This window comes from Caretta caretta, chromosome 4 (assembly GCF_965140235.1).
Source record: "Caretta caretta isolate rCarCar2 chromosome 4, rCarCar1.hap1, whole genome shotgun sequence".
NCBI classification, from domain to species: Eukaryota; Metazoa; Chordata; order Testudines; family Cheloniidae; genus Caretta; species Caretta caretta.
In genome coordinates this window covers 42,380,861-42,396,255 of record NC_134209.1, presented here as the reverse complement: position 1 = coordinate 42,396,255, position 15,395 = coordinate 42,380,861, and the positions used below count along the sequence as shown (strand labels likewise).

At 41.4% G+C, this 15,395-nt stretch overlaps 1 protein-coding gene across 1 annotated transcript in view; it reads right to left on the bottom strand.

The window, feature by feature from the left end:
• Positions 1 to 7,711: 7,711 nt before the first annotated feature.
• Positions 7,712 to 15,395, bottom strand: part of HADH (hydroxyacyl-CoA dehydrogenase) — a 34,973-nt gene continuing 27,289 nt past the window's right edge. The window contains exons 7-8 of the mRNA XM_048846687.2: positions 11,377 to 11,493; positions 7,712 to 8,216 (exon numbers count right to left, since the gene is read on the bottom strand). Of these exons, the coding sequence (XP_048702644.1) occupies positions 8,098 to 8,216; positions 11,377 to 11,493 (236 nt within the window). The 3' untranslated portion in view covers positions 7,712 to 8,097. The remainder of the gene's footprint in view (positions 8,217 to 11,376; positions 11,494 to 15,395) is intronic.

Here is a 15,395-nt window from a genome sequence, read left to right as displayed (position 1 = left end):
AGATATCTAAGGGAGACCTGCGCTTTCCCAATAGCTGTTGGTGGGGAACTTCTTGAAAACTCTTCTTGCTTATCTAAGATTAGGCTCCCAGATAAATCTTTTAGGCACATTTGAAAAATCTCAGCCTTAGGGCCAGTTTTGAAAAGACTTTAGCCACCAAGGGGGACTCTGGCTCACTCTTGCAACAGCTAGGCACCTTCCTTCTCCATGGAATCCAAAGAACCCAGCAGGCTGAGGGGGAGCTACCTATCTCCTGCTCAGCCCTTTCTCACTAATATGGAGTTGATGGTTAGCTGCAGGGTGGTTTTATTTTTATTTATTACCATCAGCCCTATAGTTAGAGCACTCACCGGGGATGTGGGAGAGCAGGGTTCAAATCTTCACTCTGCCCGCTTTGGATGAGGTACTTGAACCTACCTCCCAGAAGAATCAAGAGAGCAGGTGCCAGAACAGACCGTAGCTGTACAATGGCTTGATGAAGTTTACAGACTAGATGTGGACATGCTCGATTGAAAGCGTGCTGTTGCATGTCAAGAGGAAGAAGGGCTAGTGGACATGATGCTCTTAAGGGGAGCATTGTGTTACCTCTACCACCCCTGCCTTCATCACAGCAGCCAAATCTCACTGGTCAGTGCAGACTCAAAAATCCATTTTAATTGTATGCACAGTTGAGCAAGTTTCTGCTGTACTGTATACATGTTTACTAAATCAATTATGCTAACTTACAGGGACAAAGCATAAAGGGGGGTTTTAGTTGGTGTTAATTCCCCATATACATGTACCAGCTGTGTATTGTAGACCAACCTTCATGAAAGCAGCCTTCCAACCTTTTTCCCACAACTCAGCAGAGAGCTGCTTGCTGGTGAAAATCTGCAAACCTTTCAATGCTGGAGCTAAGGCCCCCAGTGGGAGGTTAGGTTACCAGTGACAAACGTTTTGCATTCTTTTGAATGGTGTGTCTACTATAAGGGTTTGTCCACTTATGGAAAACCACCCTAGAAGTGATTGCTGGCAGAAATGTAGGACCAGAATAGCTCAGGCTGTTACTAGGCAGCAGAGAAATGCACCAACAAAATAGTATCAGAGACCAGAATAGGAAAAATCCAATTGTGTGGAACAGCCAACACCGCAGTCAGGATATGCGCAGTTACTTAGGCACCTGAGTCCCTTTATGGATCAAGCCATAAGTCCAACATTTAGGTACGACTGAGATCCTCAATCTGCTTAGCTGCCACCTAACCCTGAAGGCAATTAAATGCCCTTGGCACCTATGTTTGTGCCAGAAGGCATGCTCAAAAGTCACCTAAGGCCCAGTGGGATTCTTATACTAGGCATTCTCTTGCTTATCTAGCCTGCCAGACCTGATGCAAGGGCCATGCTCAGAGAGCACAGATAACCCACCCAAGAGAGCCAGGGTGATCAGATCAGGAAGACAGTGTAATATGTGTATATCTGCACCAGAAAAACCAAAAGCCTGGTGCTCAGTGCACTCACCATGATTATGGGAGAGCCAAGTTTCCAGTCAGGCAGAGCAGGGATTTGAAAAAATGTCTTCCACATCCCAGGTGAGTGATCTAACCACTGGACTGTGACTCCCACTCCATTATAGCCAAATCTCTCTCTCATTTTTCTCAGGAAAGGACTGACCTGTCATAGGTGCCTAACTCCAGAAGAGGGTTCACAGCTGCAAATCCGGAGCAGCAACAGGTGCCTCCCTTCAGCCCAAAAATTAGGCACTCAACTATCTTTGAGGGATGGGACCTAAACCCTCTTCTGCCTTTCTCAGGAAACACTCCACTCATCTTGCGGACTTCTGAGAATCCCTCTTAGGCCTCAAATCTTCCCACACCATGCATGGGGATCCTGCATGTCTAACTGGGCAGCAGGGCCCTCAGCATTGCAACACCCAAGTCCCTTTGTGGATTTAGCCCTTAGTGCCTGCTAAGCTGCTGCCCTGTATTTAAATATCCTCCTGCACTCTACCCAACCTGCAGCATCTGAACCAAGGCTGAAAACCAAACCTGACTTCCTGCTTCATTTTTATTATAAACATCACCACATGCAGAAGAAATACATGAGTTAGCCACCTGGAATAGCACTTTACTATTAAGTTACTTATCCATCAGGAGCACCTACAGGCCACAGGCAGGAGTGGAGTCCCATTTGCACTAGACCATGTACAAACACACAGGAAGTCTCTGTCCCTTGCCCCAAAGTACTTGCACTAGAATTTAATGCAAAAACTGACTAAAACTAGAAACTAACACAAAGGGGTAGGAATGGGACAAAAACACACACAACTATAACACAAGCACAGAGCTGCTCTACAGAAACACAACTGGATGGTGAATTAACATAAATAGCAGCAATCCCATTGCTCTGCACTGGTTCACTGCCAGGCCCTTATGTAGATTTCCTGACCCAGATCAACACAGGGACCTCCACATGCACCAATAGGAATGTATGGTGTATATGCAGTCTCCTGAAGTACAGTGCAAGATACAACTCCCCTTCATCTTTGCAGGGACAGTTTCTAACATGCTACTGGCAAGTGGCTTTTTCCAGTTCTGAGAATGGAAAAAGCATGTTATGTTATCTGACAATTATGGGCTGATATTTTTTTAGCTGAGGGTTTTAAACATTTGAAATCAGCATCAGGAATACATCAAAATGAACACTTGTTTGAAGAGCACTAGTCTAAATGAGACAGAAAAAAAATCCTAGCTCCTTGATACTCCAAGTATCCAAGAGAGTAGGAAGACTGCATTTAAAAGATTGTAATTGCAGTTTAGTTCTCCTGCAAGAATGGGAATAATTCATCGTATAAAAGCTAGCAGATGCCCTTCAAAGAGCAACAGCACAAATAGTACAGAGATTTCTAACTGTGGTCAATTCCCCACCCCCACACCTTTTTTTTTTAAAGGAATGGTGGAATCTGCTACTACCACAACACACATCCTAAAGGAGAGGAACACAGGTAAAAAGGCTTTGTCTTAGACTAGTTGTTCTTACCACTTTCCATAACAAGACTCCCCAGAGGCCCCTCTCCCATCTAGCTGGGATCTACCCATATTAGCAATATGGGAAGGGCAGAGTAGTTGCAACCCCACACTGCCAGCTCTCATGATACAGGAAATTTTCTTAAAGCTCCTGGACGCAGGCAATTACCTGAGAATCTCAGCATTCATTTAAAAAGAGAGTAAGTTTCCAGCTTGATGGTTTTAGAGAAAAGCTTGAAAATGTGACCAGAGTGCACACTAAAGGCTCAGAAACCACATTAATGAAACGAGCATTTATCATTTAAAAAAAAAATAAATCACCTCATGATTTTCAAGCCAACATCATGATTTTTTGAGGCCAGACTCATGATTGTTGAATGCTTGGGGCTTGTGGTACTGAGTCCCTGACACCTGGTTGTGTCTCACAAGTTAAGGGCCCCTGCCCTAACTATTGCAGTAGCCCCATTTGTGTCACAATTCTCTGACATTTTAAAAAACAAAAATCTAGTTTAAAACGACATTTGCATTTTAGCTCCAAAACCACTAGGTCAAACACTTTTTGGGAGAGACACAAGGGGCAATCAGTCTAAGGGATAAAAGGGTTACCTTTTTCAAGTAGCTTTATTTGGCCCCACCATCAAACTTTCCTCCTGGCATACAAAATACAACAGAGATTCTGAAGCCAAAAGTGCATCTAAAACCACCTACAATACATGTAATTGTTTTTGCAATATTGTTTTTTCATCTAAACCACTGCTACAGCTACTGCAGAGATGTTCTGTGATTGCCGATGGAAAAAGGTGGTGCCCAGGACAATGTGTTCTCAAATGTCATCCACACCATTTAAAAAACAACTACATATAGGCCCATCCTAGATTCAATTAAATATCCATATCTAGCTACTGTCCTCACTATCTAGGGAGGAAAATATCTACCACAGTGTGATGGGGTGTACACTCCACACTGGGCCTGCAAGAGCTGAATTGGGCCAAGTGGCCCCAATCAGTCAATTGGGTTGCAATCTGGGAGAACTAAGTATGGGTGGAAAGCTCTAATTAAGGGAAGCTCACCTGTGTGGGAACAGGCAGAGCTTATAGAAAGACAGCAAACTGCAGGGAGGTAAGTTTGCAGTCAGTCCTTGGGAGGAAGTGGGTATATAGAGACAAAAAGCTCCCTGAAAGGAGGGAGCTGAGAAGCTGGCAAATCCAGAGCAGCGGGGAGGGCCAAGAGGTAAGGGAGAGGCTCAGGGAAAGGCAGCATGGCACAGGAGGGAGCCTACCTTAGCTACTGTTTAGAGGGTCCCTGAGCCAGAACCCAGAGTAGGCTCGGGTTCCCCAACCAGCCACTGAGGGACTGGCACCTGGGGCAGCAAATGGGTGCACTGCCTGAGACTGCTGATGAGCAGGGACTTTGATACACATCCCTGGAAGGGGAAACCACATAGTGACCTGGCCCAAGGGCTGAGTCACAAAGAGGACTCTGCAGTTCCTGGAGCGAGAGAGTGGCAGAGTGTAACTACTAGAAGGTGTGTCAGCCTGGCAGAGCTAATCCCCAGAACTGCCAGGAGGCGCCATCGTGCAAAGAGTAGTGCACCCATCCCACACAGTAACATGCTAGAGAATCAGACTGACACCTGTAAGTACAAACATTACAACCAAAATATGCTTGCATTCATCTACTGGGCAACTGTAATTATGAGCCAAATTGAGAGATTAGAAGGAATATATCTTTTGGTGCTGATACAACATAGGGAGTGTTTCCTCTACCAACAGGCAGCCGATCTACAACCTTTGCACAAGGCTTGATCCTTCTTAGCATCCCTGTCACACTAAGTGCCATGGCTTGCATTTTACACCTCACTCCCTCTCGACACGGAGCAGTACAAAGCATTCCGACTAGGACAGCCCCATTAAGGTTCTAGTTAAAACTACATTTGTGAAATAGGCTGTGCTCCTGTGCTCTCCCCAACAGAGTCAGCAGCTAGAATGACCATAGAGGGAACATGTTTGGCAGCCAGATGACCCAGATGCTAAGTTCTGAGCCATCTTTCCAGCTGCAGTATCTGGGCTTATGTCGGACACCTCAGCTGTTGACTGTCAAGCTGCCCCCCCAGATCTGTGCCATGCACACATCTCAAAGCTTCGAGGGAAATGCAGTGAATGCTCCTGCTGAGAAAAAGGACAAGGAAGACAAAGGGTTTAAAAGCAAGTAGAGAAGGAAAAACAACAACAAACATTTTGTTCTTCCCTATTCCCCAGTTTTTCACAATTTGCTTTCCTTTACTTTATCAGAAAGAGCGTAAGTAGTTAGCAGGGCCAGGATACCACATCCTCTTTTCAACACCTTGAGGTCAAGGAGCAGAATCCTTGGACAATCGTTAGTGATGGAAGGGGAGGTGCAAACAGGTGTTTCCTTTGTTGAATTTCATTAGGCATCATTTTAAGCTAATTTCCCAAAGGTGTCTTTAAACAAGTTTTTGCCAGAAAATGGTGGAAAAAGTTCTTCTATAATTTTCCATTTACTATTTGCATTTCAAGCTTGCTTTGAATCCCATTTTGTCATTAAAAGAAATCCTTCCTTTAGGGTTATGATCCCTCGTTCATTATCACTGCCCTAATGTGAATCTTAAATTGACTCTGACTACTGCATAATCCTCTCTGGCAAAGGGACATTTGAACTGTAGCACAATGACTTTTTGTAGCTGTTATCACTTCAGATTTGTTTCATCATAATCTCTTGAACACAAGTTACTTACAACAAGTTTTATGCATTTCTGAGAACAGTAAGCCAAATCAAAAATAAGCTATTTTTTAAGATGGCTGTTGGCCCATGTTCTCAAACCTGGGTGTCTAAAGTTAGCCCCTTAAATCCATATTAAGATGCATCAACAAAAGTAGACTGGTTTTCAAAAGTGTATCTTCAATGGGACTTATGCATACTCTATATTTCTGTGCCTTGACATGGATTTATGGGGCTAACTTTAGGCACTCAGGTTTGAAATGTTGACCTGGTATCTCTTACCTATGTTGCTTTGTCTGGCACGCCAAGCACTCCTGACGGACACAAACACCACTCCCTCAGAGTAAGCACCTCCAAACGTCCCATTCGTTTTGGAGGGAAAACTTTTCAGGAATAGCAAGCTGAACCTCCAAATGCCACTTGCAGATTTTGGGTATATATTTTATATATACGTACACACGCATACAAAGTGTATCTGTTAGAGCTCTTGAAAAGAAAACATTGCATAAGGGAAAGTTTGTTTTCCCAAAATATCACATTTACTGATGATTGATTATATTTAAGTTTATGATGAAATAGCTCATGCAGGACTTTAAACATCAATCCTTCAAATTAAATGAAAGATGATTTTATGATTAAAGGGAAGACTATCAACTCAAATTTGGCCCCAAATATTGATTTTGTGTTTAAAACAAAAAAGCTTCCACAAAACACAAGATTCACAATTCAAACATTGAGAACCTTAACGTGAAACTGATTTCCTCTATTTCTGTGTCCACGCTGGAAGAATTTCAAAAAGTGAAGACCACCGATCATGAAAAGTTAACTAAAATTTAAAAATTCATTCAGTTTTAACAAGCTAAGTTGTGATCAGTACCAACAATTTTTGTTGACAGTAAGATTTCTTTAATGTGACATTGTTCTTTGAAGGCACAGGACTGGGAATCAGATGTGGGCTGAAATCCTGGTCTCACTGAAGTTAATGATTTCTCTTCCTGCCTCTGACACACACACTTCCTGTGTGACCTTGGGCAAGTCACTTAACTGCTCTGTGCCTCAGTTTCTCTATCTGAACAATAAGAGTTTGCAAAGCTCTGCAGGATCTTTGGATGGAAGAACTGTCCTCATATTTCTTCCGATTTATGTTATAGACACCCATCCTATAAAGTATCACAAACTAAATAATAGAAAAGGGCTACCAAAGAAATGAACACCCCAACCCTCCACCCATTTCTTCCACAATAGCCTGAGAAAATGGGGGCTTTGAACCAGGCATGAAATATTAACAAAACTCCCTCACAAGCCCAGGGAAAAGAAAATTCCAAAACCAAGGACCCATTACAAAGAGTGTCCTGCCTATACATTTACACAGATGGGACCTGATCTTAAAGAGCTCAGCTACAGCAGCCTGGTACAAGGAGAGTGACACTACAAAAATAAATGTAGTTTTTGAAGAAGTTCCAGTAAAAAAGCTAGCTTAAAGGACTCCCCAACATTTATAAAAATGTTTACAAGCTTTTTATTCTAGCTGGTTAAAATAAATCCATGTACTTAAGATGGTAAATTCTTCAGGGCTGGACAATCTCTGTTATATATTTGTACAGCGGCTAGCACAATGGGGCCCTGATCCATGATTTGAGCCTTTAAGTGTTACCCCAATTGAAATAATTATTACTGCTTTAAAACACAGTATTAAGCAGCTTTTTTCCTGAGGAGTCAGCCACAAATGACAGTATAAATCATTTCAAGATTAAATTTTTAAAAATACAGAATCTATAAAAATAATCTGTTTAAGGTACTATTATATTGTAATCCAGCTATTACTATGTTCTATAGATTAGCATAATTTAAAAAAAAATGTCAAAACAAAACCAGACATTGCATTTCTGCCTCTACATTTGCCAGGATGCAAACAGACTGCCACCCGGTGGATTAGAACCAAGTACACCAATTCAAAACCAGTGGATTCAATACAGAGTTGTTGACAATTTTATTTTCACTAAAATGTGCGTGAGTTATTTTGTTAATATAATAAACTGTTCAAATACATGAATGCTGTTTTCATTTTTGTCTGCAAGAAAATGTCTTGTGCCTGAAAGATCAACATCTGCACAAAGGCACCATGTGTGTAAAGCTTTCAGAATTACAAGAAAAATTAATCTACCAAATCGGCCCTCAGCCCAGAAATTGTTAACTGGTGTAAACAATCACTTCAGAGACAGATTGCAATCAAAATGCACAGAACCACCTGAGACATTCTAGGAAAGGCTTGGTCAAGCAGCATTCCTAGTGTAGTAGGAGAAATGCTGCATGGCACATGCTTATATAGATGGCTTGACAACCCCTCATATGCTGGAGTTCATTTGTATTTGTAAAATCCTTCACCCGTCTTCTTACCCATCTTCCTCTCCTCTACCAATTTATTCAGCAGTGGGCTGGGAGCAAACAGAGGATTGTTTGGCTCTAATGAATGCCACCCTGGGAGGAGAAAGGAAGAATAAGTTAGTGGTGATATTTATTATTTGCAAAGAGGACAGTCTCCTAGATGTCAGGGACACTTCAGTACTCTTCCATGAAATATTCTCATGTGGGTCTTGTCATTCTCTCCTATCTAAGTTCTTCCACTTTAATTAATTGGATCAGAGAGAAAGTTAGTGTGACAGTAAAGCCTAGTGATAAGGGCACTCATCTGAGATGGCAGATCCCTGTTCAAATCCTCTCTCCTCATCAGGCAGAGGGGGGCAGGTCTTGAACTGCAGGGCTCCCACATCCTGGGGGAGTTCCCTAACCACTAGACTAAAGATAGTGAGAGGTTATCCTCCTCTTCCCCTCCCTCCCTCCAGCTGTTTTGTGTGAACTCACCTGAGGGGGCCGACCTAGGAGGTGGAGCACACCACTGAACATGCCTACTGGATCAAGTCCCCGCATGTGATTTAAATGGCCATCTTCCCTGAGATGTGAATTGCTCAGTGGGAGATTGCCCAAGTCCCTAGAGAGAGGCTGCAGTGTGCACTTCCAGATGCAGAAGCTTAGGTGCTGATTGAGCTTAGGTACCTATAGGGTTAGGTGGCACCTGAATGGAAGTTTTCGGCATTGCAGTGGGGTCTAAAAACAGAACTTAGACACCTATGTACCTTAATGGATTACACCCTAAGTATATGCTACATATTATTGAAGGAGGTTATCCCCAGTGTCCCAGCAGCTGGGGTATTCTGTAGTAATAAAAATACTGGAAGAGCAAGGGTGAAAGAAGGATTTTAATCTGTGCAACAGTCAGAAAATGTAACACTGCTCAGAAGTACTGACTAATAGAAAGCCAAGCGATTTACTGAAGAGAATTTTCTGAAAGTGAGATTTTGTTTCAAGCAGACCTTTTTAGAACACCAGCTGAATACATCTGAGCCGTTTAAACAATTACAGTCAGACAATTTGTCATCAATTGCGCCTCAGCCTCCTATTTCTGACCAGGAAAGCAGGGCCAGTCATTAAATCAGTGTCCAACCATTTATCAACTGTGGTGAGAGGGGGCCCTTCACCTTGAGACCCACTGCATGCTGAGGAGCAGCTGTCATGAAAGGTGTCACTATGGTAACCTCTGCAAGGACAGCACTTATACCTGACCCCTCAAAATACATTTGCCAGAATAATTCTACAGGAACACAATTACTATGGGCCCTTGTTATTGAGCACAGCAAAGCAGCAAGGGGAGGCATTATGTTAGGGATAATAGGCTGGAATCAAACTCAGTCTGAGGTGATAAAAAGTCCCAATTAGTTTGGCTTTCAGTTTTAGTTTTTCCAGATCCCATTTGGCTAATCAGCTCAAACATTCATCACATCTCTGAGGTGCTTCTGCAAGACCATCTTCTTTGGGGTTTGACATCTTATAGCTATTGAAAAGCCAAGACCTTTAGCACTTCATATTTTGTTGTTCACTTACAAATGATGAGACATTCAACTTTTAACACATATAAATGACTTCCCTATTAGCTCTGTAGGGAAATATGGTTTGTAAAACATGTAGGAAAATGGACTGGAGGGAATACATTCCTAAATATCTGTCACTTCCAATTCATTCCTCTTCTCCCTTTCCTCACCCATTTTCATTAGCTTCTCCAGTTTCACTGGGATTATTAACCCACATTGATACCTTTCTGTTGAAAACACAGTCTAAATCAGCCAAATAACCATTCCTGGTTTTCCCATCAGTAAACTGGGGATACTACTACTTCCCTACACGCACAGAGATGTTTTGAGGATTGAGCTCTTGTTTGAAAAAGGCTTTCAGGATGTTAGCACTTAAGTATAGTGCTCAGCAATAAACATTTTAACACCAGAGGTAGAGTATGAGCAACAATAATGACAAACACATGACTGGGAACTCTCTCACACATTTATTACAGAAGGAAGGCTATATAATATTTATATGAGAAATTCATTAGAAGTGGTATGTACATATTTATGCTTCTTGTTTAAGCCTCTACTACCCACAATCTGAAGACTTATACTCCCAGCTCACTCACAGGAGATCGTCTTGACAAAGAGACTAGTTTAAGATGATTCCCAATGATCACTTTTTCCCTCATAGTATCAAGAAAAGTGTCTGTAAACTGAGGACTCTGACCGCTCTTCCTACTGTTTCCCAGTTACTTTCCACACAATCTTTACACTGTTCCACAAGGATGGAGCTCCCCTTCTCCCAACTTGCTTAACTCTATGGCAAACTTCCAAGTTACCTCTCATAATTACCTCCAGTAAACACAAGCCTGCATTTAGAATGTGCACGTCCTTATCATGCTGTGATTCCTATTACATATTTTTGCTCAATCTTTATAGCTTTCCCCTCTTATGCTGCTATGCACTGCCACACTCTCCAGTCATTCTGGCACTCAAAAGCAGCCAACTTGTTTTTATACAGTATGCAATCCATTTTCCTAATTGTTTGATTAGAGTTGCAGAAACCACATTTATTTTAAAGAGGTGGGTTTCTCTCTCCAAAATAACTGTTGTAAATCACTTAGTAGGGCTCCTCCAACCAAAACAAAAATGGTGTAGGCAAAAGGGTTTCTTATTTCGCTTCATGTATACACATGCACCATTCTCTAAGGAAATGTAAGTCAGTTTTACAAATTAAAGCCAGAGAAGTTTGGAAGGGATTTTACAGAGTGAGTTTATGGGTGTTCTTTGGAGCACAACATCTCTCCTCACACTCTTGAAGAGGAAGAGTTCAACAGTTTAGCCTCATTTCATGCTTCTCTCACCCCCACAACACACTGTGGCCTGGTCTCGGTTTGGAAAGCACCTATATTCCAGCAGTGGTCTATGTTAGCAAACTGCTCAAAGCCTGAGCCATGGCTGCATTAGCAGCCGAACACCAGTGCTGCAACAAGGGGACTAATTTTTCTAGTGCAGACACACACAAAGGGACCCTCAGAACAACCATAGTCACTTGGGATGAACCTCCCCCATGTTGTAAACACATGCCTTTGAAAACGATGGCATGTTATTATTGATGCTGACTGATCATTCATTAATAGGCAAAGTCACTTACACTGAATTTAAACTGAGGAAAGTCAGACTTAAGTTGACACCTCCAGTTACAATTTATCTAAGAAAGAAAGAAAATGTGTATACAGTACCATCTATAATATATTTACTGGTATCCAACCCAACATAGTCCAGCAGTTCAAATGGACCCATGGGATAGCCAGCCCCCAGCTTCATGGCAACATCAATATCTTCCTTTGATGCATCTCCTAGAGAAAATATTGACAGTCTGATGAACAGAGAAGATTCTGTATCCATTTGCCATTATTTTTAAATAATTAACACAGTGTTATTTCATGCTGGCACAGCTCTTTACAGTAATCTTTGCAGGTCCCCTAAAACTGAGCCAGCACATAGTAAATGTGTTATGGAAATAAGCGTTGTGTTTGGCATGGTTATCAGCAGAAATATAAAACAGTAAACATTAAGGAGTATCCAGAATAGCGCTAAGTATCCTCACTGCAATACTTTCAAGGACAGTTTAAGGACAAATACATGGACCCATAGATCAAAGTTGTGAGAAAAGTCCAGAAGCCAATAAACCGATAGATCCCTGGGGACTCAACTGCTACTAAACGTGGGCCCAGCCAGCAAAGCAGGAGCAGACAGGAAGTGCTAGAAAGAAGAGTACAAAGCTGGGCCTCTCCCACAGTATGTTTGTGGGCCTAATTCCCATTTTCCGGACTTCGTCCTTATTGTATTGCCTATTTCAGTAGAGGCTTTTGTGCTGTATGTGAGGATAATGATACAAAAGACCCCTGATCCAGGGCACACTAACAAGAGAAGAAGAGAAAGCCATTTTAACTAAAGTTAAAGTTGTTTGAAACCTTGCAAACAAGTCACTCTGAAGAAATTTTGTGCTTGATTATTTTTAAGTTTTCATAAAAATATCTTGCTCTGGTGTAAATCTATACATTTCAGACTTGCAAAAAATACAAAATATACAAAAATGTCGTTAATAAAATCCCAAACACCAAGACTTGAGACATTTAATTTATAATGTGAATCTGAAAAATAATTTCATGTGGTTTTAAAAAAAAAAAGGAAAGGAACGTAGAATAAAACTCAGCCATATAGAGATTAGATTCAGAGAAAGAGGTCAGAGACAGGCTAGCCATTAAAGGGACTTTCCCTTTGACTCCAAGGAACTTTGTGTATCTTTTGATTGACTTCCAGGGACTTTGGTTCAAGCCTGAAGTGATCGAGTTACACAAGTCTCAAAGGGCCCAATTCTGTGAAGTGTCAAGTCAACTTCCACTAAGGTTGATGAGAAAGGAGAGTGCGCAGCAGCTTGTAGGATTCAAGCCCCTGGGCTTCATTCTTTTTCATAAATCAACGAGAATACTCTGAATTGTGGAACATGAGCAAGAAGTTTTCAAACTGCCTTTTATTTAAGCAGGACATCTTCAACTGCTGATCCACTTCTAAAGCAGCTGATAAGACTCATTTCCCTTTCTGTGGCTGATATGTTCTCTTGTGCCCTTTTAAAAAAAAATCTTGTTGAAATGTTTGGGATCTGCATTTTACTTTTGAAAGATGGTAAGAATTAGCCTGTTTCACTAATGGAAAATAATTCTTAATGACACTTAATTTCAATGTGATTTAAACTATTGGGCCTAATTCATCACAGCAGAATGGATGCAACTCATCCATTGAAGTTGATGGAATTATACCTACTTACAACAGCAAAATATTTGGTTCACTTTCTTAGCTTCAGTAGACACTTTACCACTTAGGCTATGTCTACACTACGCACCTTTTAGCGACAGCTGTGCTGCTGTTTGTCAGCATGAGAGAGCTCTCCTGCTGACAAAAAACTTCCACCCCAACAAGTGGCGGTAGCTTTGTTGGCAGGAGAACTCTCCTGCCAACAAAGCACTGTTCACATGGGTGCTTTTCGTCAGCAAAACTTTTGTCGTTCGGGGTGGGGTGTGTGTGATTTTTTCACACCCCTGAACAACAAAGGTTTTGCTGACGAAAGTCCAGTGTAGACAAAGCCTTAGATGCCTGACCACCTACCGACATTAACTAGTTGCAGGAGAACTCCCTGCCCCCTGGAAACAATAAAGACAGAATACACTTAGAAGGACCACAGCACAAAAAAAGCTGTCCCCCAATTCATAGTCAGAGCTACCTAAATACAGGAATTCCATGTAAGCCAGACTACTTTACTGGGGTTTCTTGGTTTTTCAATAAAAAGAGCGCAATATGAACTTTCCTATATTAATCCTCATAATAAGGCACCAATTTAAATAATTACTTGCAATGTTTCATTAGAGGAATAAAGCCCATGCAAAAGCTGAAATCCTGAAATCTTTACCCACAGACTCAAATGTTTATTGTGCCTGAATACTTTGCATGCCCAGGACTTCAATGATTGACCCCACAAAATTAAAGTTTCAATGATTATTATTGTCAAGAAATATCCTAGATTCCCTGCCAAGGTTAGTAGAGTAACACTCTTTTTCTAACCTGATTCAAGTCACTACCATGAGGATCAACACAAGAGGAACAGATATGATACAAGTTTAACACATTCCAACAGAGAATATCAATCAATGTGAACGTCAGGTCTTCAGGCTTTAACGCAACTTCAATCAACCCCCTAAATTTATTCATTAAATAATTAAAGTTCATTAATAAAATTTTAAACAAGTGTAGAATCCTTGTATTCTTCAACAAAAAAGACCAACCAGAACAAAGCTGAAATCAAAATAATGTTTTTGCTTAGGCAAAGGGGAGTTGATTTTATTATAAAATCCTTGAGAATTTTTTCTATAAATTTAAAAATCTATCGTCTCCCTAAGTGCATAAAATTACATCTATCATTTAACAAAGCCATCTCCTTAACACATTAGAACACCCACATAATGTATTCCAAATTGTGATATTTTACTAAGAGAAAAGCTGTCCCTCTCCACCCCCGCTCCTTTGCCTTTCAAGTCACTGTAATTTGCTCTATTCTCCCTTCGTGATGTAATTAGATACATTTGTTGATGGATAAACAAGTAGCACAAGTTTAAATTTCTCTTGGAGATCAAACCATCACTTCCATAAGCTATAAAGGAGATTTTTTAATATTTAAAACGTACTAGCTGGAATGCTGGTAATGGAATGCTTTCATCTGTAAGAAAATGCTGCTTTCGAAAACAAAACTTTGGAAAGACATTGTTAATAGCATGCAGTGACGAACAGAGTGCCTGAAATAAGAACAATTGCATTAAGGTCTGGTCTACACTACCGAGGTTAGGTCGACGCAAGGCGGCTTATGTCGACCTAACTATGGAAGTGTCTACACTTAAATTTTGCTCCTGCTGACGTAACTGCTCCGCTACACTGACTTAACTCCATCTCCATGAGTAACATAAAGTCAAGTTCGATGTACTTAGGTCAACGCAGTGCCAGTGTAGACACTGCATTGTTTACATTGACTGTTACTGGCCTTCAGGAACTGTCCCACAATGCCCCAGATTGACAGTGCAATTGATACAAGTGCTTCTGGTGAGGATGCACGCTGCTGATACAAGGAGAAAAGTGTAGATAGGCACAATGTAATTACTGCGGACGCTATATGCCAGTGTAAGTTAGGTCAACTTAATTTTTTAGTGTAGACATGGCGTCTGTAACTTGCCCTTTATCCACTCACATTACTAGCTTGTTTGTTTGTTTTTTTAAATGGTTTAGGTTTTAAGATTAGCTGGGTTTGGTTATGGGAGTCAGGATTCCTTCCCTTCCAAATCCTAATGCAAAAGAGACTACCACTAAAGCAGGAGTCCCCAAAGCAACTAGAGCTAGTGGGAGAGGAGCAGGAGGTTACTGGGAGGCAATGGGACTGAGGTTCTGTCTACCCTATCGAGCGTATGTCAGTCAGCATAACACCCTAGTATACACGCAGCCTACAGAGACCGGAGTTTTTCTGTTGGTGTGGGAACAGCAGCTACACCTACACTGAGAATTTTGTTGGCACAGCTATGTCGGTCAGGGGGTTGTTTTTTTCAAATCCTTGACCACTGTAGCTATGCAGATATAACTTTCAAGGGCAGAAAGCCCGAGGTTCCTATGTGCCCAAGACACGTTTGAAAATGGGTATTAGGGCTTGTCTAGAAGAGGA